This window comes from Bidens hawaiensis, unplaced genomic scaffold (genome assembly GCF_021521415.1).
Source record: "Bidens hawaiensis isolate Kalapana, Puna unplaced genomic scaffold, B.hawaiensis_p1.1 tig00036411_1, whole genome shotgun sequence".
Classification (NCBI taxonomy): domain Eukaryota; kingdom Viridiplantae; phylum Streptophyta; class Magnoliopsida; order Asterales; family Asteraceae; genus Bidens; species Bidens hawaiensis.
Window position 1 is genome coordinate 166,904 of NW_027505411.1, and position 25,096 is coordinate 191,999.

Sequence of the window (25,096 nt, forward strand, 5' to 3'; positions counted from 1 at the left end):
TTGTTCTCTTCGTAGATTTAAAATACCTATAGGATAACTTAACCCTTGTTATTAAACAATATAAAATGAAAGTCAATCTCCTAATAACCCAAATACGAAATAACTAGGAACATTGAAAGCAACCATGTGCATTCAAGTCATTGAGGCAATGGTTTTTAAAACGGTCAACGAAATTTTTAAACGAGCTATTGGGTATTGGGATACACTCACCTCTGAACTGAAGAAACCCTCACCTAATGCCAACGTCCGTGAACACTCGCTTAAATGCACAACAGTGCCCGTTCAGTTCAAGGATTGACCCAGTGAGTGTCGCATACTCTCTTGGTCTCCCATCATAACCATATGCCGTCGGAACTAAATGCTAGGGACACAAATCGAATATAGGGTCATATAGACAATATGTCTCTCATTTATCTTTCCACCACTAGCTTATTCGCGCATTAATATTATTAAACTATTTTTTTAAATATAATAAGACCGTTTTTATTTTACTGCACAATATTGCAATGTGCATATTATTATTAGTATTATTATTATATATTATAATACTAATAATAATAAGAAAATGATTAGAAGAAAAAAAGTTAGTGATGAAAAATCTCAAGAAAACAAAGCTGATGTAGGCCCAAGTATTGAAGACCGGGCTATTATATTTCTGGAGGCTTAAGATCGCGCAACAAAGGGTGGCCCACGAAAACGGGCATAACTTGGCCCACGAAGCTCCGTTTCAGGCTCATTACCAGTCAAATCGAAGCTTGAGACGAGGAGCACATTGTGGCAAACGCCTACGGCGGTTTGGCCCCTGTCTGAAGCCCAAAAACGACTCCTAAATAAAGTTATGGGCCTTTTATTGTTTTTTCAGCACTTTTTATGTTTTTGTTTTTGGGTTTGTGTTTGGCCCAAGGCCCATTTTAGGCCCATTTCGTATTTGAAACTCTATTTATATTATGTTGATGTAATCTGAAGAGATAGACTTGATTATTATAAAATTTGATTTTTCTCTTCATTTTTCTTAGACCTTTGGGTGGGATTTGGGGGTTACTTGAAGTTCATCACGGAAATTCGTAGAATCAACGTGATTTGATCTTCGTTATCATTTTACCGCTGCATCAAAAGCACAAGAAAACAAATAGTAGTGGTATGTCTATTCTTTTCCAAAGGTAACAATCTTCATTGTTCACACTTACCTTTTGGCTTTTACATAATCTTCCAGCATCTATCAGTGGCGAATCCAGGAATTTTTTTTGGATGGTGCACTACTTTTATATGTTTCAATTTCACCGAGTCGGGTATATAAAAATCCGGGTCGGTTTGAGGTTCGGGTCGGTTCATAATAAAAATACGATAAAATAATAAAAGAGACACCGTCATTAGAAATTAAAAAACACATAATATCAATACAATAGTCTTTATGAATTAAAAAAAATGCTTATAGTTGTTCCCTACGAGTCTTCATCTTTTGAAATCGTTGCATTACTTCTTCAACCGAAACTTGTTGGAGGAATTCCCTTTCAATGTAACAAATGCAAGAATCGTTCATGTATTCATCACCCATCCTATTACGCAAATCCGTTTTCACATTCTTCATTGAAGAAAAACATCTTTCAACACTTGCCGTTGCAACCGGCAAAACCAATGATAACTTTATTAAACGATACACTAACGGATAATCAATGTGTAATCTTGTTTTCACCATCATTTTAGCAAGATCACCTAAGCCACTCAAGTTGGAAAACCGCTTATCTTCTTTCACGTTAGTAATATAGTGGCCAAGTTCATATACAAGCTTATCCTTTTCATCAAAATCAAATGGATACATCTCGGCCAAGTTTATCAAGTTTACTTTACTAAAGGCACTAAAATTACAAGACGGGCTCAAAGAACTCATATTAGTAAGCAATTTAGTGGTTACCTCATTAAAGCGGCTTCCAAGCTCTTGAATTTGCATATCGAGAACCTTGTTGAAATTATTAACCACATAATGATGACGATTGGTGATACCGGTCTTCTTTCTTTTAAATCTCGGGTCAACATACTCGGCTTCCATATCAACCACTTCAATTTCATATTTTTCACAAAAGGATGTGACATCTTCCAAAAGTGAGTCAAAACCTTCAAGTCGATACCTTTTTAGGCCTTCATCAGTTAACTTAACTAGCTTAACTGCATTCAACATATCTTGATCTTTTCTTTGAAGCGTTTGACATAATGTGTTAGTAACACCCAAGATGTATTTCATCAAATGTAAATAAAATACAAAATTAAAAGTTTTTATGAATTCTTGAAGCCCACGTGATTCATTTTGGTAATTTGAAAACTCTCCCGATTTTTCTATATATTCAAGCACGTCAATAACACTAGGATATAAAGTAAGCAAACAGAGAATTGTTTTTTCATGAGAACTCCAACGTGTATCCCCAGCTCTTGCAAGTGACAATTCTTGATTCTTTCCACTTCCGGTTTCAACTTCCGAATTCAATCCCAAACTTTCTCTTTGACTTTCTCTTAACAAATCTATTCTTTTACAAGATCCACCAACAACATTTACTAAATTTGATAATTCTTTATAAAGTCTGTAAATCTCATAATGTTTGGTTGCAAGGCCCACAACAACAAGTTGAAGTTGGTGAGCAAAACAATGAACATAATATGCCGAAGAATTTTCTTTCAAAATTAAAGCTTTCAAACCATTAAACTCACCGGACATGTTGCTTGCACCGTCATATCCTTGGCCTCTTACTCTACCAATACTCAAGTTGTGGCGAGCAAATAGGTCATCAATTGCAGCTTTAAGAGATAACGCGGTTGTTTCTATAACATGAACAAGGCCAATAAATCGCTCATTCACAAATCCTAATTTATCAACATATCTTAAAACCACAGCCATTTGTTCTTTTTTAGAAATATCTCTCGATTCATCAACTAATATGGAAAAGACATCATCAGTAAGTTCTTCAAATATCCTCTTTAATACTTCTTCTGCAAAACAATTACAAAGTTCTTTCTGGATTGATGGAGACGTCATTTGATTATTCCCGGGAGCATTACCCAATATAACCTTACCAATTTCTTCACTTAGTTCTCCAAACACTTTTAAGAACTCAATAAAATTTCCCCTGTAAAGAGATTCTTCAGACTCATCATGACCACGAAAAGCTAATGAACCATTCAACAATGCTTTGGTAAGTCTAGCCGAAGCATGTAATCGGATTCTATATTGTTTTTTATGTAGATCTATTCCCTTATCAATGGCCACAGGTATAGACTGAGCTTGGTTAAGTAAGTCTTTCCCCTTTTTACGTGCTTTGTTGTGAAAACTATTGATTTTTCCAACATGATTGCTAAATTTCTCCCGACACCTATTCCAACATCGCAATCCTTCACTTAGAAATGCATCATTTTGTCCACTTTCCTTAAACAAGTAACAATGCAAACAATACACTTTATCCGCTTTGACACTATATTCCAACCAATTTCCAAATTCACTAGTGTACCATTCCTCATTAAAGCGTCTTAATTTACCACTAAAATTTGTTAGAGGACAATCATGCCCGGTTGGTTGACATGGACCTCTAAGTAGATATGCCCGTCTAATTTCATCTTTTTGACTTGGGTGATAAGATGAAATTGGTTGCCTTTCGGAAGGATCCCATGGTAGATCATCCAAATTTATTTTTAATGGGTTACTACTTGAAGATGATGATCCAAGGTTCGATGGTTCACTTTGATAATATTTCTTCATATTCAAAATACCTACAAATCAACAATTTCAAACTAACAAATTTAAAACTAAGAAACTAACAAAAACTAACAAACTAACAAATTAAAACCAATAATCTAACAAACTAAAACTAAATTTAACAAATAGCTTAACAATTAAGTAGTTAATAACACCTAACAATTATGAACAATAATCTAACGGTTAAGTGTTAATAACACTTAACAATTATGATTTATGAACAATTAACATTTAAAAATAAATTATTACCTTCAAAGTGGGAGCCGGGAGGATTCGAGACTGATAGGGACGGCGGTGGACGATGGTCAGTGGGCAGTGGACGGTGGTCAGTGGGCAGTGGGCAGCATGAGTGGCTGAGGGTGGACGGTGGTCAGTGGGCAGCGGACGGCGGTGGACGGTGGTCAGTGGGCTGGGCAGTGGCTGGCTGCGTGCTGTAGTGTTGTTGGTTGCCTGTTTGCGATTTGCGAAGAGACTCAAGAGAGGCCAGAGGCACTGCAGCTGCTTTGCTTATGTTATAAAAAACCCTAACATCAGTTAGGGTAACTTAAAAAAAAAAACTATTAAAAACGGGAATAGAACCTGCGACCTCCGAGTTACAAAACCCACAAACTACCAGCCGGGCATGCACTTTATATGTTTTTAAGATGGTTCCTGTATAATTTATAGGGTGGTTCCTTTATTATTTTCTATATATAAATACACTATAATTTCGAAACTCGGGTGGTTCCGCGGAACCACCCGTTACTACCGTAGATCCGCCGCGGAACCACCCGTTACTACCGTAGATCCGCCCCTGGCATCTATAGTAAAATAAAGTATATAACATGTAAGAGTTAAGCTTGTTAATTTCTTATACATACATATTAAGTAATCAGGTTATGGATTTTTCGGTCTAATTCATAAATAAACGAGTTATGTTTGAATAATTTTGTCTAACCATTAAATAAATAAAATATAAACAAATATAAAAAGACTATATATCCTCCTCCTTTTTATTTATTTATTTTTATTATTATAGGTCATTAAATATTATGATGTTCCATCAACATCTTTGATAGGTTTCAGGCTTTCAGCCTTACAAGTTTCATAACTTGGGTTGCATTTGTGGGGTTTGAAAAAGTGAAAGTGTATGTGTACAATGACAATAAGACTATTACTAATTTTGGGTTGTTAAACGAGTCTGGTTGTACTACAATTAAGCAGGCCCCACATGTTAGCTTGTTTATAAGGTTAAGGGTAATGGGGATTGGTTGAGCCCCAAGTGATCCAATCAAAACCCGACACGTAGGCGATGACATGACCCTGGATCAAGCCCCATAGAGTGTAGTGGGGCTTGATTGATCCACCCTCAAGTTTTTAATCCACCCCATGCTCAAAGGCTTGTTCAAGCCCCGTGGTTCGGACCACTTGGGTCGTCCGAGCCCCGGTTTACTTGTGTGGTGTAGTAGTGTGCGCGAGCCACCTAGGTAGCCACCTGGATCACCCCCATCCCCCTCAACCAAGCCCCATTACCCTTGCCCTAAGACCCTCTGCTATGGGGCGCCGTGGAGGGCGACCTTGGTGTGCAGAGGGCGCGAAACACCGCCGGGAGGAGGGCACGGATGGTGAGGCGCGGTGTGTAGGATTGTTACGATGCTGGGTGACTTTGCTCTCTTAACCTATATATATATATATATATATATATATATATATATATATATATATATATATATATATATATGGACGTCAATGAGCATTAAACCACATCGGAGCATTATTGGTTGGGGCTTCGAAGTCCCCCGGTGGTTACGTGACACTGGGGAGGGGCTTCGATGCCCCCCACCATAGAGGATAGCCTAACTAGACAAATAATAATAAGTTATAGATTTGATCACCACCCTGTATAACTCATTTACAATTATATAACTAATTTTAGTCGTTTGTAACTTGATTACAAATCATTCACACTCGTCCATCTTGTTACATTCTTTTAGGTAAACTTTTAGGTAAACGAGTTATACTGAATGTGCTTGAGTTAAACGATTATATGTTTAAGTTATGATTTATGTCTCTGATTTGATTAAATATTTAAGTCATGTTAGATTGTATCAATTTCAGTCTACTAACTCAACATGATTGTCATTTCTATTCATAACCTCATTAAATTAGCACTCTCAATTTACAGATTTTTATAGACCATATAAAACGTTGGTAATATTCAAATCCAAGGAGGATGAACCGTAGAATACACGCAAAAAATATTGGTTTGACCTCTCACGTTAACGGTAACTTCATATTAAATGTGTTAACTACACGTATAGTCGTATAGATGACATTGGTTGACAATCACTAATAAGCATTATTGAACAAAATAACAATGTATGGACATCAATCAAGTTAAACTATCACAAGATCATAATAAAACCAGCCCCTTTTGATTAAACTTGCAAAACTAGCCCCCATCATACAAAGATTTGGACATTGTTGTTCAACTTACAAAGGTTAGGACTTAAACCATAAATACCTAATGTGTTTGGCAGATGGTACTCTCAAATGTTGACTAAGCCATAAATAACCACTTGACTCTGTTTTGTCACTTTGTGTTTCCACATAACACTTCTTCCCCATAAATCCAACACCACCACTCCATCAATAACACACCCACCACCTCTGCCGTTATCAAGAGCACAATATCCGGTGGTATATATGAAGGGTGGTGGAGGGTGGCTGAGTGATGGTGGTGTGATAGCCGGTTACCATGAGGTTTTGGTCGAAGATATTACAGTTTGCATACATGATATATTTCTAAGTTTCAGTTCCTCTCCATTCAATGAGGTGAGTTAAGTTCTTTTAAAGTTCTCAAAATCTTTCCATCTTTTTGGTTCTAATTTGTCTTAATTAACATGTCAAAATGTAAAACCTTTGAAGCTTTTCTTGAAATTACTCTTTTATTTTATTTTTGAGGAGCACATAATTTCTTTTTATTTTTATACTCTTTTACTATGACTTTTTGTAAATTTTATTTCATCATCATCATCATCATCAATATTGAATACGAAAAACTTGCATATAGTTTGTTGGAATCCTTGTCAAGCTTCTTACTTCAAAATTATATGCAGTAAAATTTGTTTTCAGTTGTGCTAGTGGTGGTGTTTGTACTTTGTATTTGTTAGTTTTGGGTTTGAAAAGCTTGAAAATTGAAAAGTTTGATTAACATTATAAAATACAAACTTTTTTATTTTATTTTATTTTATTTTATTTTTGATAAATATTTATAATAAATTAACTTTATAAATAAAATATTAATTGAGTTAGGCTGGGTTGTAGGTGTGAGTAGAGATGGTCAAAAAAACCGGTTGGGGAACCGGTTTACCGGTTTTTACGAAAACCGGTTTTTTAAAAACCGGTTTGACCGGTTTACAAACCGCCGGTTCGTATTTCGGTTACATGTTTTAGATCCAAAACCGGTTAAAGGAAAAACCGGTTTTTTTTAATAACCGGTTATGGAAAAACCGGTTAACCGGTTTATAAAAAAACCGGTTTTTGACCGTTGTGGAAAAACCGGTTAACCGGTTTCTCCATAACCGGTTAACCGGTTAAAAACCGGTTTTTTGAACGTTGTATAACGGCTATATGCCCGTTTTTTTTTCTTTTTTTACCATTTTACCCCCACAAACATCTATATATAGTTTAGGTTGGGTATTGGTTAGATCACACTCGATTATACAACTCCAAACGCGAATATGCGATAACGATTTAATGTTTGTATTTTTAATGTAAAAACTATAAATGAAAGTTATGTGTTTTTAATCTTTGGTTTGTTGAAAACACATTCACCAACACACACTCATACTCATCTTCCAAGCAAAGAACCCTAACAACGAAAGCAAAGAATGGCTTCGGTCAGTCCGTTTTGCCTTGTAGTTACCGGTTTGCCTTGTAGTTACCGGTTTGTTTATACTGTGAAAAAATAATGGTTATTAAAAAAAAAAAAAACCGGTTAACCTAAAAACCGGTTATTAAAAAACCGGTTAATAAAAAAACCGGTTTATTAACCGGTTCTAACCGGTTTCTAAACCGGTCCTAACCGGTTAGACCGGTTAGGGTTTTGACAGACAAAAACCGGTTATAAACCAGTCCGGTTATTAACCGAACCGGTTTTTTTCCGGGCCAAAAAAACCGGTCCGGTTAATAACCGAACCGGTTTTTTTAAAAAAACCGGTTTGTGCACCTCTAGGTGTGAGTGAATATTTGAATTTGAATGGTTGTATAGTTGAAAAAGATAGAAATTAGTTTGATACTCTTTAGTCATTTCAAAGAACCACCACACAATTTCCCACTCCCACTTTTAAGTTTATTAACGAGTTGGTGTTTTAACCAATTTTGTTTCTAATATACAGGTATGAGAGAATTTTATAAACTTGTGATAAAGACCCAACTGCAACTGTATAAACAATAAAAGCTTTAATCAAAGTTATTTTTGAATTTGTAGCGTGTTTAATAATTTTATATAAATTCAAGTCGAAAACATTTAAACCAAGCCATACCATACCTCCTCCTCCGAACCCCTTACACACTTTAAAGCTACTTAAACTAGCATCTCGTTATCTGAAAATGAATGTTACGCAAACGATGAAGATTGGTACAAACAAGAAAACATAATAAGAAATCAAAGTTCAGACCATACTTCCTCCGAGTCCCTTGAATACTTTAGAGCTGCTAAAAGGAGCATTTTGTTATCTCATGATGAAAGTTGAGCGAACGATGAAAATTAGTATAAATAAGAAAACATAACAAGTACTTTAACCTTTTTTTGTTTTGTATTTATGTAGTGTTTCAATAAATTTTTATCAATGTTTATTTAATATCGACATCTATTGTTTGAGTTCATTACATGAATTAAAAAAGTCAATGTTGATCAACACCTCAATATTTGATATCAATGATGATCGCTCCAACAATATTAAAGAGCAAGCACGTAATGTTGAAAACGTGTGTTCAAGTGTAATGTGTATTTATAACAGTGTTTTATGTTTTAGACAGTGTTGTAAAAATCGTTAGTCTCCAGTCAGGCGGTAAGGTGGAGACTAGGGGTGTTCATGGTTCGGTTCGAAACCGCAAAACCATTCAAACCGGTCAATGGTTTGATTTCACGGTTGGTTTTTTTTCTGAACTTTCAATCGGTTGGTTTGAAAATTTTCAAACCGTAACGAACGGTTTGTACCGAAAACCAACCGTATAAAACCGGACAGGACCGGACCATATGATATATATATATATATATAATATTTTATGTCATAAATATATACACAATTATATAATAGACATACACATACTTGAATAAAAGTTAAAAGTAAAAAAAAATAAGTGGGCTAACCCAAATCCTAAACGTAAAAGCTAAAACTAGCATTTCAATATTATCCTTTTTGTAAATTACATTTAAATGTCATGAATTATTTTGGAGATTTTGTATAAAACCCCAACAAGTCCAAACCCTAAAACCAAACCGGAACCAAACCGTTATTAATGTTTCAGTTTGGTTCGGTTTAAGAGTTCAACGGTTTGGTTTTAGTTTACAAAATCAAAAACTGTTACTAACGGTTTGGTTCACAATTTGACCTAAAATTCGTGAAAATCGGACTATGAACACCCCTAGTGGGGACTAGCGATTAATCGGGATTAATTGGATCAGACTTTAATGTATAATTTTTAGTTTTATATACACACACATTTTTATATGTAATTTTTAGTTTTATACATACACAAACATATTTTGGCCGGAATCTCGCTGGAAACCGCTGGTTTTTGCTGGAATCTTGCCAGAAACCGCTGTTTTGCTGGAATCTTGCCGGAAACCGTTGATTTTCGTCGGAATCTCATCAGAAACTGTCATTTTGGCTGGATTTGACCATTGACCAATTTATTGGCCGACTAGCCCAAAATTAATCCACGAAGTGGGGACTAGCGACTAATCAGGATTAATCAGTGCTTAGTCGAGATTTTTGCAACACTTGTTTTAGGCAATTGTGTAATATTTATTATTTACCATTGTGTTTTGCGGTTAAGGTATTGTGTAAATATGTATTCATCAATATGTTTTATGTATTAGATAAATTTGTTGTTATTTTATCATTATACTAGGTTGAGTCCCGTGTATTATACGGATAATTGATGAAAAATTATAAACTTCAAACATTAACCAAAACACAATTAACAACACAATTATTACATATTGTTAATACAATTACAAGTTGTGTTAAAATTACAGAAAGTACAAAACAAACATTACACAAAAATTTTACAAATAAGTAAAAGTTTTCTTGGATACTACATTTGTGGTTGTATTGATCAATATACCTTGTTGTTTATCATAATCAAAAATTTTAGCTTATGTCTGCTTGTAACTCTCAATAAGACCACATATAGTTGTTCGTGTGAGAACACGAGTTCTTTCAAGTACAAACCAACCATAGACAATGATTGACCTTGGCTTTTTGTTTATGGTCATCGCGAAACATACTGCAAGGGAACTGTCATCTTTGAAACTTAAATGTTATTTTGTTGTCTGTTGGAGTTTGTGATCATATATGGATCAAAACAATATGTCCAATATTAGTTCCACAAATGATTTTTGCTATATTGATAAATGTTATAAGGGAAAATTGAATACGATGTTGTTAGTCGTGCAATCAAGCATGATTAACTTGATTAAAAGACCTATTTTATTTTAATTAAAATCACCTCCATATTTAAGGTCACAAAGGGCAACTCTTTGAACGGAATCCTTGTTTGGAGAGATTTTCATCCAAAAATCCTTTTGCGGGTTTTCTAAAACAGAGTTTTTGTCCTTTTATTGGATAAACCCATTTTCTTTTTATTATTATTTAGATAATATATTATATATAACCTCATTAAGTTAGTATACATAGCTAATCTGAAAGAAAATATAAAATAAATCAAGAAACGCAAGCACTAATGTACGATTTATGAAAAGATAACGTTCTGCAGATTTTTCAAAATGGGGTGTGTGATTTTAATGGATAAATTTGTTTTTCAAGTTTTACATATAATCTCCTTAAAATTAATAGAGAACTTTGGAGAAAATTTACAATTATAATAGATTATAATTTGAGAAGATAAAAAATTTCTATTTATAAATTTAAGATTTCAAATGAAAAAGATTAAATTGAATAAGAGGTATTTTGATAAAAACTACATAGTTTTGACTGGTTTATCGTGTAAGTTTATGCGGCTAACAACATCGTATTCACTTAGCCCATGTTATATATATAGAAATATGCATTAATAAATAAGTAATTTGTCAAAAATATGTACGTGATGGAGAATAAATTCCAATAAAGTGCTTGTTCTCATGGCAACCTCTGTAACCGGTTCATGCTTGGTTGATACGAGTTGTCCTTCGAACCCTGCTCGGTAAGGTACTGTTGTTATGAATCCCAGTTCAGTAGCTAGTAGATTGATCAAAGTTGGGCTCCCCATCAATGGAATTACCGAATCACGATCACCACTATATTTAATGAAGAACATTTTGAACAAAAATTAGTATATCCATACATGGTTCATAAAATATTCAATACATCAAGAACATGCATGTTTACCTATAAACCAAAACGCTTATCCCGTCTTTGATAAGCGATCCCATCGGTATCTTGATGTTGAGCAGTTTATAATCTAGAATGTTGTTTGCGGGTCAAACATGTTAAAAACATATTTTATAAGCGTAACGAACCTACAAAATAGGATATGGTTGCTACAAACTCTCCATTTTTGGATTCGAACCAAACGTGCATGCAATTCTCTACGGACATAATGTCAGTTAAGGTATAACAGTTTTATCTTCCACAAAAACATCAACCCTCTCGGTTACTTGTTGTCAAAGCATCATAATTTCAAGATCTTTATAATATTCTATATGGATGTAAAATGGTGAAAATGTGTGTAAAAAATACGGACTTTCAGTTAGATTATTTTTCAAGAAACAAACTAATAAATTAATTCACCATATTTTTAAATCAAGTTGGTATTTTTATTGAAAAAAAACCATTTTTAATTAAAAGTCTGAAACCAATAAATCAATTCACCAAACTTTTAAATCAATGGGGTTGTGATACAAAAAGATTTTGATTTGACTTTTGGTGAATTGAAGTATTTTGTGATGAACATAGATCATTCAATAAAAGACTATTCAACTTTACCAATTCAAATAAACTTTTGGTGAATTGAAGTATTTTGTGATGAACATAGATCATTCAATAAAAGACTATTCAACTTTACCAATTCAAATAACATAAATTAAACAGGTTTTTGTTACAAACAATGCAATTAGTATGTAATAACAAATAATGAACGTCTAAATAATCAAATCGAATTAACCACTAACCACGATATGCTGCAATTGGAGAACAAAAGAACGATCTAAATCAGCAGCGACGGTAGGGATGAACGGTATCGCACGTGTAATCGGAGAACGAATGAGGCAAATAGCAAACATGTTCTGCGACAATGGCGACGACCTAGGGCTTGTAATCAGCGAGGGGTTGATCAAAATTGGCAGCGGCGGTAGGGATGAAGATGAACCGACTTTGTCACACCCCGACCAAAGGCGGGGGAACATGCCATGGTGCAACGATTGCTCATATGCGCATGACACTATTTAAAGCGACAATATTTAACAACTCATTTCATTTCACAACATCGAAAATGTTACTTAACAAGATTCATAAGTCAAATACAACAAAATATAACAAAACATAGCAAATCAAATATTGTTCATTTTTGCTAATATCCTAGAAGTATTTGTGACGTTTTCTTCTCCAAACTCCAAAATCAACCTAGATGCAAACCTGTAACATTTATAAAATAAAGTTTATCAACACAAAGGTAGGTGAGCAATTCATAGGTTTTGAACAATATGTATATAATAAGAAAGCCACAATCTTGTATACAAAACAACAAATAAATAGCAATAATTTGGATAATATGAGGTCGTTAATAAGAATACATTAGAGGCACCTTCTATAAGAGAATATCAAATAGATTCGGATTTCATGAGGTCATTAATAAGAATACATTAACGGCACTATGCTATAAGAGAATACCATATAGTTCGCAGATTTATGATTCAACCCTCCAAAAACGGTAAACACATAATCATATAATCATGTAAGCATAGAACACCAAATCGAGCATTTATTTAAGTAAAATATACAATAACGTTTGTGGTTTAAGACTCAAATATAAAGCATTTAATGTGAATAAGTATGAAATGTCACCCCCAAAACAAAAGATGGAAAACGGGGGATGAATGTATTCACGTTCAAGTAATAAACTTGAAAGGTTGAAGATTTGCCGGAACGACGGGTTTAATGTATGAAGCCAAAATAAAAGAAAGTCTTGAATTTAGAAAGGTTGTCTTGAAGATATTTAAATAAAATAATTGCTGCAAAAAGTAAACAATCAAAGTTCAAGGTTTAAAATGTAACTATTTAAGAATTTATAATAATAACCCTTTAAAAATGTAAGTTTGCTCGAAACCGGGTTAAAGTATCTAACCTTAATATTTACTTAACCAATGTTAAGTAATAAGGTGGGGAAAATGCTAATATGCAAGTTGCATTGGGATAAAGATACTAAAACGGGTCTTTAACGAGTGTTCGGGTTGTTGGTTCGGGTCTTGAAAATTGGTCAACCCCAAAGTCAACTTTCCAAAATAATGAATGTTATGAGATAACTCAATAAAACTTATTAAGACTTAACCAAGTATGTAGATCTACTGTTTTAGAACTAACAACGTACGTTAAGCGAGTGTTCGGTTTTGTCGATCCAAACTTTGTTATGAGATCAAGTTGGATCCAACATTTCCAAGTACTTAAGAAAATAATTAAAATCAGTTTGTAAACTATTTTTAAAGAAATATACAAGTCTTGATAGCTAAAAACACACTTGTGTGTGTTAAGCGAGTAAAAATCGGATCGGTTCGGTTTCCATCTCACAACAAGTTCATAGATGGTTTCCACATACCCAAATATCATAGATCTTGTATAATAATGTACAAATGAAAATATTTAAGTTCTACAACTAAAAAGTCAACAACAAGCCTTTTAAGCAAAAGTTCGGTTTGGTTTGGTTTCCATCTCACAACAAGTTCATAGATGGTCTCCACATACCCGAGACTTGTAAATTTGACTAACAAATTAAAATGAGTAAAAGTTAAGCATAAATAATATGTGCAAACAAGTTATGTGAGTGTATATATATCAAGAACACGAAGTCCTCCATGAAGCCTTGTCTTACGAGGTCCAAAACTAGCCAACCGGGGTCAGAGAAGTAACTACCAAATATTACAAGGGGTGTGTATTATATATATGTTGTACCACCATAAACAAGTATTAATAAGACTACATAAGCTAATTAGAATGAAAGAAACAACTCAGTTTGACTTTTGGAAGTCAAACCTTCAAGAACACTAAGAAAACAACCATAAGATCTTTGAATTTGAGAGAGAATTTGGAGTTTTAGCAGGGATTAATGGGTGGAAATGGCGGTGTATATATAGAGTAAGTTGAAATGGTCAAGTATAAAGTGTTTTGCATGAAAATGGGTTGGTTTGATCACATGTTTGCTTAAAAATAAACAAAAAACGAATTTGTCGCACTGAAGGTGGCCGCTATACGTGACGGGTGAGGTACTCCCCCATCGCGTATCGCGATGGGGTGAGTTATTAGATTTTCCAACTTTTCAAACGTGGCAGTTTTGGCCCCCGAAGTTCGTTTTAAGTGATTTTTACGCGTTTTAAAGACCGAAATGAATGTTTTCAAGACCCAACAAGTGTAAAATAATATTGTAACATGAAATCCATAATTCTGATTATATCCAAGGTTTCGGTTTACAAAACGGGTCGGTTTACATAGTAAAACAAATACAAAACGAATACAATTCGAGACCCGAAATTGACGAATGTCACAGACTTCATATTTGGAAGGATCTAATCAAGACAAATTGAATATGGAGGATGATGATGCCTGAGTTCTTGGCTTTTGAAATAGGGTTGCCATTGTGTTGAAACTTGAAAAAACAATATTTGGGCTATTGGTTTTCGATCATGTAGTCGATTAATAAACGAATAAATTGATAAAACAATATGTTGTAGTGTTGTTCCTTCTTATAATCCACTCTTGAACACCATAGCTAAATCAGTAAATAGGAATTCAAAAATCATGAACAATCATCCAAATAGTGCAAAATAGAAAAGTCACATCTTACTTCTCTAATCATATGAATCTTAATAAGTCATCATATATTCTTGTAATTAGTGGAGGTTATGGTTGTCATATATGCCGAACAAAATATTGAAGTATGAATAAGTTATCATATATTCTTGTAAAAAACGAAAATACTATTAACAAATCAAGATTACAATTCCCTGCTTTAGTCTCTAAACTTCATTGGTTAATGAAAATACTGTTAACAAATCATGGTTACAATTCCCAGCTTTAGTCTCTAAAATTCTTCATATCTTACTGCTCTAATCACATAAAAGCTTTTTTGACACTGTAATCATGACTTAAAGAACCATGCATTTTAATAATAATAATAATAATAATAATATGAGGTGGCATATATAAAATTATTGAACTAAGTCACTAACTTTTTCCTAAATTATTAGCTTGTATTAAAATTTTTAAAATTCTAAATATTCTCAAACATATAAATAACTACATATCATAAAAAGGAAAAGAAAAATACATGGGTCAAACGACCAATTCGTTTTACACATTCGGTTCCAAACTTTAAACCGAGATGGGCTGTTATAGCGTCAAATTGTTAAAAAGTGGACCGTTTGGATATCAACCGACAACCGACTTGCTTCAGTTTGGGTGGTTCTTGGGGTTTCAAAGATTTTTTATCACCTTCAAGCAAAATGAACGGGTTGAAACATTTCAGTTTAGGTTCACTTGAAGGCCAAAACATCTTTTTCGCCTAAAATTTCTGGTTACTTTTTCAACAATTCGTGATTCAAATATGATTATAGAAGTAAAAAGTTATATCATCCATATACTAATCTTATTATTTGAATAAAATGTATTTGGAGGTTTTATGCACTAAATATACACTTTAGGCAACTTTGAAACCATTTGTCCAGTTCCATCGTAGTATTTTAAATTTTTAATTACACACGATAATAATTGACACACTCATAAATAATTTAAACCAAAATATATATTATGGGTACGGTCAATGGTGTTTGAAGTGTTTAACATCAATAAACCCGATGTTATTTGGTGAGATTTTCATTAATTGTCGACAATGGAAAACAATTTCAACCATCAAAAGCAGGGAATTGTAAACTAATCAACAATCAAAACAATTTATATACCTGACCTAAAACTATTCAACCATCAAAACAATTTCAAACTAATAAAACCTGCAAATTGATGGATCTAATGAAGGGAATTGTAAAATTACCTAACAGTACCCGTCAATGGAACGGTCTGAATCAATAGCAACGGTGGAGATAAACGATAGCATTGGTGGAGATGAAAGGTCATAGGTTTAATTAGATAAGATGAAGGCAGCGAAGGGGTCACGACGCCTGATAGGGGATCCGTAACCTAGGGTGTTTTATTTGGAAGGGTGTGTGTTTGAATGAAAACATGTGGATCCAGATAACATTAGTTGGGCGGGTTGATCCGAAATAATACCATTTAGTGAAAGTCGGTTAAAAAAGGTGAGGAGTGGTGAGAGGTTGACAAGTGGCAAAATAGAGTAGCCTTTTATTAGAGTAGGAAGACTAGGTTATTGATCCGTGCAAGACACATGTGGAAATATATAGCAACATGATTTTTAAAATACATAAACTTACAAATGATAACTTTACATAGTAGAATGTTTACGAAGAAAAATTAAAACCTTAAAACATAAACTTAAAAAAAAACTTTTTAAAAATAATATTAACAGAAAACAAATAAACTTCACTAACATTAGTCTCGAAAGCAGGCAAATAAAAATAAGAATCATGAAAGATTCTCGATAAGCATCCAAAAATGATTCAGACTTCTTTTCTTCCTAGACAAAGAACACAGTTGATGATATAGACATTCATACACCAGTATAACAAAAATAGTGATTAACTGACTACAAAAATTGTTTTACATTTCATGTGAAAAGTCTTGCACCCTAATAAACTGAAGCACGCCCAAAGCACATTTAAGAACCAGTTGCAAATCAAAACCTTTTTAAAATGACATGTTTTGGCCAGAATCAAATCGTTACGTTTTGAGAATGACCCATTTTAACCCGAACCAATTTGATATCTTCTAAAAATCGACCTATTATGACTCGAACCAAATCAGTACGATTTTAAAAAGACATGTTTAAACTCGAACGGATTCTATATCTTTTTATATTGACTCGTTGACTATAACTAAATTGATACCCTTTTAAAATGATCTATTTGACCCGAGCCAAAGCAAATCGAAACATTTCTAAAATGACCCATTTTTATAAAAGAAAATTGAAATAACACATTTGAAGACTAAGAATAAAAATGAATGGTAACACATACACCGTTCTTAGCTTTTGAAATCCTTGCTACCAAATGCGAATCATTATTACTGGTTATAAAAATCCAAAAAAAGTATAAAGCTTCAATGACTTCAACACACTTAAAAGTTGAAATTCATGTGAATGTTTCACTTACTTTGTGAACCCTCCATATTATTTCATTTTTCAATAGGCATTAAGACCGAACTGTAAGATTAAATATATATTATATATATTTATATATGGCCATTATAATCATTTATATTATAATAGATCAAAATATTAAATATAACTTATTATATATTAGTTTGGTATTTGTTGATGGGCCATATTACCTATAATTAACTAATAAAGGGTTTCCCCTTGGGTGTATATATATAGAGAAAAATATTAACATCAGAACCTAATCACACACATATAACAATTTTTTGTGCCTCCTCTCTCATAAAACCGGGTTCCTCTCAAGAATCCTAACACCATCCTTATTTATACATCCTAAAGGGGAACTCGATCAACCTGACAACTATGTCGTCTACATCCTTCGACGATGCGGTTAGTACTCTCCATGCTATAATAGGTACACATATAATTATAGGTTTATCATATTATTCATGTTTTCCATTATCACCATGAGGAATTGATCAACATGTGGTATCAAGAGCGATGTTTTTTAGTCGATTCTTCATGGTTTTCCATTAAATCTGGATTTCAACCGGAAAACTTGAATCTAAAGTCTTGATAAAACCTAATTTTGAATTTTTTTTATGCTTGTACTCATTGAAATCGGTTTATAAATAAATTGTTTAAAACTTTTAGAACCCGATTTCACATTAAAAACCTTTTAAAAATTTATGGTTTTTCGGTGATGTTCTTCGTGTTCATCATAGGTTTTTTGAAAATAATACATATTTTGGTTAAAATTTAGATTATGATTGTGTTTTTCCTAAAATAATTGAAAAACACATCTCCAAAGATTTTTTGAAATCTGAATAATTATTAAGAATATAAATTTTAAAATTAAACAAATCTTGGAGATAAAATTAATCTCTAACAATTTGAACCAAAATATTATTACCTTAAATAATTTTTGGATTTTAATACTTACCGAAATCTCGGTCAAACTGAGATTCATCAAAACCGAAATCTCATTAAAACCGAGATCCCATTAAAAACCGAAAACCTGATAAAAACCGAGAACTCATAATTTGACCGATAACTCATTACTAAAATTGAGAACTCATTACAAAACCGAAAACCAAAACTTTTCTAATCTAAACAGGTTATTATTAACTAATTAAATGTTTTGTAAATACTTATAACTTAAAAATCTTTTACAAAACATAAAAAGCTTAACTTGAGTGAATTTTAAGGTATCACTTCTGCCCAAAGGTGATGTGTTACATCTACCCTATCATTCAAGTCTAACTAAAGCTTTTGTTAGTTTTGCCTAAGATGATACAAATATCTCAATTCTGCCCAAAGGTGATGTGTTACATTTTTATCTAGCAAAACTAGCCCGCGCATAATTAAAATAGTTGTCTCACTTCTGCCCAAAGGTGATGTGATACAATTGTTTTGCACACATACTTAAATAAATTTTAATTCTGCCCAAAGGTGATTTATTGTTTGTTTAAGTAGATCTTTTAATTATAGTCTATTAGTTTGATGTTAATAATAGGCATATCACATCTTCAATAAAACATATTATCCTCACATTAATGATCCTTCATTATTCTAATGATCGTAAATATTAATCTATATTATTTTAATATTCTATGACATTACTCAATATAATTTTCTTCTATAAATAACTATCTCATTCAAATCATTCACTCTAATATTAAAGCATAATATAAGTTTTACATCACAAAGAGTTTCAATAATATTTAGCTCATCTTAGTTTTAATTATCCATTAAGACATGATATGACTATCCTACTGCTCTTTCTAATAACAATCATTCTATTGAAAACTAGAGCATAACAATTGGGATGAGTCAATTATAATGTCTCTTATGATAATGATAATCAAGAACTTATTTAAATAAATGTTATCACTAGAGTTATTTTTGATTTAGTTTTTCCTAAGACTAATAGACTAATCAAAATAACTCATAAGATGCATGCATTCCTTCTAAATTCTAATAATAAGGTTAAATGGTATACCTGAATACATCATAATGTACATTTCCATGACTCATAAAATTAAGGGTTCGCACATGAAAATAAGTAAAATTTTATAGTACATTACATACTAAAATTTTCAATAGTACAATTTGGTGCATTACGAATTAACTATAACACTCAGAAGTACCAAAGGAAAATGAGTGTGTTGATCAGCAACATATGTACACGAAAATAAATGTCTGGTACTAGAAATAAGATGTTATTTAACTCACTACCACTAAAACCTAAAAGAGGATAATTCTAAGGTTCATTGATAAAATACAAGTATTACTTCCAGCTCTAAGTTCTCTAAGGATAAGTCTCATTGCATAAATATTTTATTAGATTAGGCATAAGCAACAAGACTATCCATAATCCAAAAGAACATCTGGCTAAAACAGTAGTCGTATATTAATGATATTTAAGTATGCTAATCCTAATATTCCAATTAACACGTGATAGGTTGAGTCTAGTTCTATGAGTTTCTTTACTGATATCAACAAATAACTAACATGAGTGTTGGTGACAAAACTTAAATGTTAATGTTATTAGAACCATGATAAACTGTCTTCAAATTACGATTTATGATACCTTAAATATTCTGGAGATTAATCAGAATTTAGTATCATACTTAAGCTACAATATGACAGTTATGAGGTTTGCATAGCCAACACAAAGTCACTCTTACCTTAAACTCTCATATTATTTGTTATCAATATCTAGATTGAAACATTTATAAAATAGAACTAGATGATATTATATACTTTCACAACTTTTGTTATCATGCAAATAAAAAATTAACAAAAGACAAATGAGATCTATAAAATTCATCCATTAAAACCAAATTTCATGAGAAAATCATGACACTGTTGACGAGGGTGATTTTTCATAATCTCATTCTTAGTGATTTAAATCACGTGTTAGATGCCCTAAACATTATTTGGCTTAAGAAATAAGTATGGGTCCACCAGAAGTTACATTTCAGTTACATTCGTGGAACTTATTCAAATGGAATATTTAGACATAATTCTTTATCATTTAAAAGGCTATTTACTTGTATCCAATCTGTCGTCTATTATCCACGGTCTTAAAGAGATCCATTCTTATATACTTAATACGATTTCTTCTAAATATGTCCCTATGTTTACTATGACATCTGGACGTTAATGAAATCAAATCAAGTCTAACATATATATAACAGATTCCCACGTCACGTACATCATTGAAACTTCTCTTGTATTTTTCGTAAAGATATTAAAGATCAGTGGGAGCCTTAAGTGTCTCAATCATAACTTAAAAGATTTGCAAGAGGTGGGGGAGTGAAAACTTTATATTATCTCAATTACACCTCTTGTACAAGACACTGCCCCATCACAACACTATTCTATCAAAACTTATCTCTTTAGAATTTACAATCTTTTACAAAAGTTTCATTGTTGCTTAAAGTGGGCAAATTTGGATTTCTTACTAAACTAATCCTCATCAAGAGAAACTCCAACAACTTATATTATTAACTTATTTCTCTGTTAGAATCTATTGGTCTATAAATATTGACCCTAAGCATGCTAATTTCTTAAAGGTTTCTAAGGCCAGTGGGAACAGTAAAAGTCCTTATAATGACTTGGCAAAAGTACAAGAGGCATGGGAAGAGAGTCATTAAATTTTAATCCAAATTTAACTCCAATTACACCTCTTGTACACCATATTGTATCCACTCTTACACACTTAGAATCCTGAAAATGATAGCAACCTAACTAAGAGCTAATTCATAAAACTGAAACTTCTAATAAACCTAATAATCAATTCAGGAGGTCATTTAGGTTTTAAAACCTACTAACTTTGATGATTATGTAAGCTCTCTAACTAAAGTTGAAATGGATGTTGAAAAGTTAAATGATCATACTCCTTCTAATTAAATCATTAGCATCAATCAATCTTCTGAATGGAATAAGCTATTATTAGCAAATTAAACTGAACTTCATAAGTCAGAATAACGTTTGAGATTTTGTTGAAACACCGAAGGGTATTCATAACTAAATTAAATCATAACACAAACGTTAAGACACAAAGAAGCATGATTGATTGTTAAAGTTTACATTCAAGGAGAAATCAGTTATCAAAGAATCTTCTTACCTATATCACAAAAGATTTCTTTAAGTATCGTTATTGTTCTAGTAGCTTATAATAGTTAAAAGCTACATTAGATGAACATTAAAACAACTTTCCCTAACAATCGACTTACATATTTATATGTTCATAACGCAACCTAAAAGTTATAAACTGAAGGTTAAAGAACATTTAGTCTATAAGCCAATAAAATCCATATATGGGTTAATGCAAACATCAAAATGTGATGAAATCTTTATACAATTATTTTTATCAAAAACCTAGTGGATTAATGTACCTACCTCAAGATGAGTGGGAGCAACTAAAAACAAACTAGTCCTTATATAAATAACATTCTTCTGACAAGTATATGTTACATAAGTCAAAGCATTGTTCGTACATACTTCGATGTGATAGATCTCAGAGATATCCCTTACATAATAGATATCATAATATTCTGAGATAGACCCAAAGGGACGTTAGTTTTGTTCTATAAGTTTTATCTTAAATGGGTCCTTACACATGTAACAAACAATATTGCTCTGTTTAGAGGATAATAGGATCATTGAGATTATTACCTTGTGCTTCATTAGTAGAGACCTTATATAGGTTCAAGTCTATATTTGTAAGGCCCCGAACCCGGTGACCCTACTTTAGCGTCGAATTTACTCATAAACACAGTTCTTCAAATCAGAGTTTATTAAAACTTTTCGCGGAATATAAAACATCAATCATTTATTACAAAACATTAAATCTTTTCTTTGATACCATAACACAAAACTTTATATTTAAAAATCTTTACTTCTTTCTTCAGATGCCAGCCGTTCAATCCATGCCGTGTGTCATCCTCATGCTAACTCTATAACCAGCTCACCTGCGTGCATACTAAAAGTCAGCTACACTGAGTGAGTTCTAGTTAATCGAACGCCATACAATACATACACATACATACATATCCGTAGATACATATCCATACTTCACTAGTTACCCTTCTGTTCTACATACATACTTGTTACCATACATACATATCTACAATCACTAACCTCAGTCTACCGAGAGTACGTTCATAGTTCACCGTCTATACCTGTACTCAAGGTCGTGAACACGTACAAGGTTCGCAGTCCTTACCTATGTTCACCATTTATGGTACGTACAAGGATCGCGGTCCTTCCCTATACCATAGTACATCCACAACACGTACAAGGTTCGCAGTCCTTCCCTATGTTGCAACCTAATTCATAGCACGTACGAGGTTCGCAGTCCTCCCCTATGCTACAAAATCAGCACGTATAAGGTTCACAGTCCTTTCCTATGCTGAAATACATCCACAACACGTACAAGGTTCGCAGTCCTTCCCTATGTTGCAACCTAATTCATAGCACGTACGAGGTTCGCAGTCCTCCCCTATGCTACAAAATCAGCACGTATAAGGTTCACAGTCCTTTCCTATGCTGAAATACATCCACAACACGTACAAGGTTCGCAGTCCTTCCCTATGTTGCAACCTAATTCATAGCACGTACGAGGTTCGCAGTCCTCCCCTATGCTACAAAATCAGCACGTATAAGGTTCACAGTCCTTTCCTATGCTGAAATACATCCACAACACGTACAAGGTTCGCAGTCCTTCCCTATGTTGCAACCTAATTCATAGCACGTACGAGGTTCGCAGTCCTCCCCTATGCTACAAAATCAGCACGTATAAGGTTCACAGTCCTTTCCTATGCTGACACCTATCTACATTACGTATAAGGTTCGCAGTCCTTATCTACGTTTACATATATCATCTACTTCACGAATAAGGCTCGCAGTCCTTAATTACGCCATCACCAGCCGAGTCTATGTCCGACAGAAGCTAGAGGGATTTGCCATCCTAACTTACTACGTCGAACGTAGAACTCACATGCCATTCGTGTACCTAAATACACATACTTACATTATAACATAAGAACACTCTAGGCATTCTTTACCTCATTCATTTAACAACCATACCCCTTGTCGTTACGTGCAATATCCGAAGATCGTTCACGCCCCGATAAGTATTCATTTGAAATATTCATACATCTACGATATATAATATTCGTACCTTTATTTTTAACCTGACAGTACGCGCAATATCCGAAGATCGTTCGCGTACCGACAAACAATCATTCATATCTATCACACATATCACATATGACATACACTTATCACTTAGGATAAATGTATTAACAACACATCGAGTATGCACACAGCCCCGAAAACATAACAAGGAATGGGGCTAGAAACTCACCTGAACTCTGCTTCTTTCTTCTGATAGTTGTAAATCCCTTCTTTAACTGAGCTCGGCTGACTGTACAAGTTACACGTATCAATACTCGCCTGATCTAATCTGGTGGCCTAGTATTAGCTTACTTTTACTTATCGCTTTTAATTTATTTCCTAATCGAACTCGGCTTTAGGCGAAGTTGTCATCAGGCGAACTTGGCTTCAGGCGAAGTTGTCATCAGGCGAACTTAGCTTCAGGCGAAGTTGTCATCAGGCGAACTTGGCCTCAGGCGAGGTTACCAGTTAGGCGAACTTAACTTTACAGCGAAGTTGCCATCAGGCGAACTTAGCTTGCAGGCGAAGTTCATCAGGTGAACTTAGCTTGCAGGCGAAGTTCATCGCTTTGAAGGCGAAGTTGCCCAGTTGCAGGCGAAGTTGCCCAGATCAGCCGCTGTTCGGTTTCTGTCCAGCATTTTGAGCGATTTTAACACCCTTGCTATGGTTCAATATCACCCACTACGCTTCCCGACCATTTTCGGTCGTTTATACACTAAAAAGCTTGGATCTTTAAACTTCAAAGATCAAGAATCATACCTTTTTGAGCTTGTTTGGATCTCGTTTAACTTGTTAACACAACTAATCGCTCTCTCTCTCTCTCGGATCTGCCCGTTCCTCTCCTCGGCCCGGCGGCGGTGTAGATGGTGTGTGTGTAGAAAGTAAGGAAATGAAGATATTTTTGGGTTTAGGGGATATTTATATCCCTGAAATCCCATGGACCTAAGGCCCATTCTCATTTAACCCGTCTCCATTAAACCAACACTAGCCCGACTCATACCAACTCCTACTCTATTATTTGTTTCCTGACAACCCGAGTAAACTTTCCCTCTATTAGTAAGTAATATAATTAATATCACTTTGAAATTTCGGGATGTTACAATATTCGTTCAGATATTACTCAAAATTGCAACACACTAGATATGTCTAGATTAATGTTAAACATCTAAAAGAGTTTTTAAATATCTTTAAAAGAAACGAAAGACTATAATTTAAAAGAAGAAGTGAGAATTTAAACCGGTAGATTACTCTAGACTTTGTGATATTCAGTGATACGAAAATGTAATTTTCGGGATATATTATTATGTCAGTAGATAAATCTATCTCATGAAGGAGTCATAATGAACTGATAACAACAACCTAAGTCATAACGACATAATATGTTGATTAATAACAACGTTGTTGTCAATAAATTTTGTTGAATATTTATTAGTGGACTCATAAGTTATATTAAACTCCAGATAA

At 33.4% G+C, this 25,096-nt stretch overlaps 1 protein-coding gene across 1 annotated transcript; it reads right to left on the reverse strand.

The window, feature by feature from the left end:
* Positions 1–1,429: 1,429 nt before the first annotated feature.
* LOC143613019 (uncharacterized) lies at positions 1,430–11,381 on the reverse strand. The gene is made up of 4 exons (XM_077086852.1): positions 11,338–11,381; positions 11,054–11,246; positions 2,701–3,412; positions 1,430–2,547 (listed from the first exon to the last, which is right to left on the reverse strand). Exons 1-4 carry the CDS (start codon positions 11,379–11,381, stop codon positions 1,430–1,432), a joined length of 2,067 nt encoding a protein of 688 aa, XP_076942967.1.
* Between the last annotated feature and the right edge of the window lie 13,715 nt (positions 11,382–25,096).

What these genes read in the sequence shown, in the direction of transcription:
- LOC143613019 (XM_077086852.1), bottom strand. Translation starts at nt 11,381, where the DNA reads ATGGGATCGCTTATCAAAGACGGGATAAGCGTTTTGGTTTATAG. An exon ending in ATAAGCGTTTTGGTTTATAG is followed by an intron (nt 11,247 to 11,337) that starts GTAAACATGCAT and finishes CATTAAATATAG; the next exon opens with TGGTGATCGTGATTCGGTAA. An exon ending in CGGTGCAAGCAACATGTCCG is followed by an intron (nt 2,548 to 2,700) that starts GTGAGTTTAATG and finishes TATCAAATTTAG; the next exon opens with TAAATGTTGTTGGTGGATCT.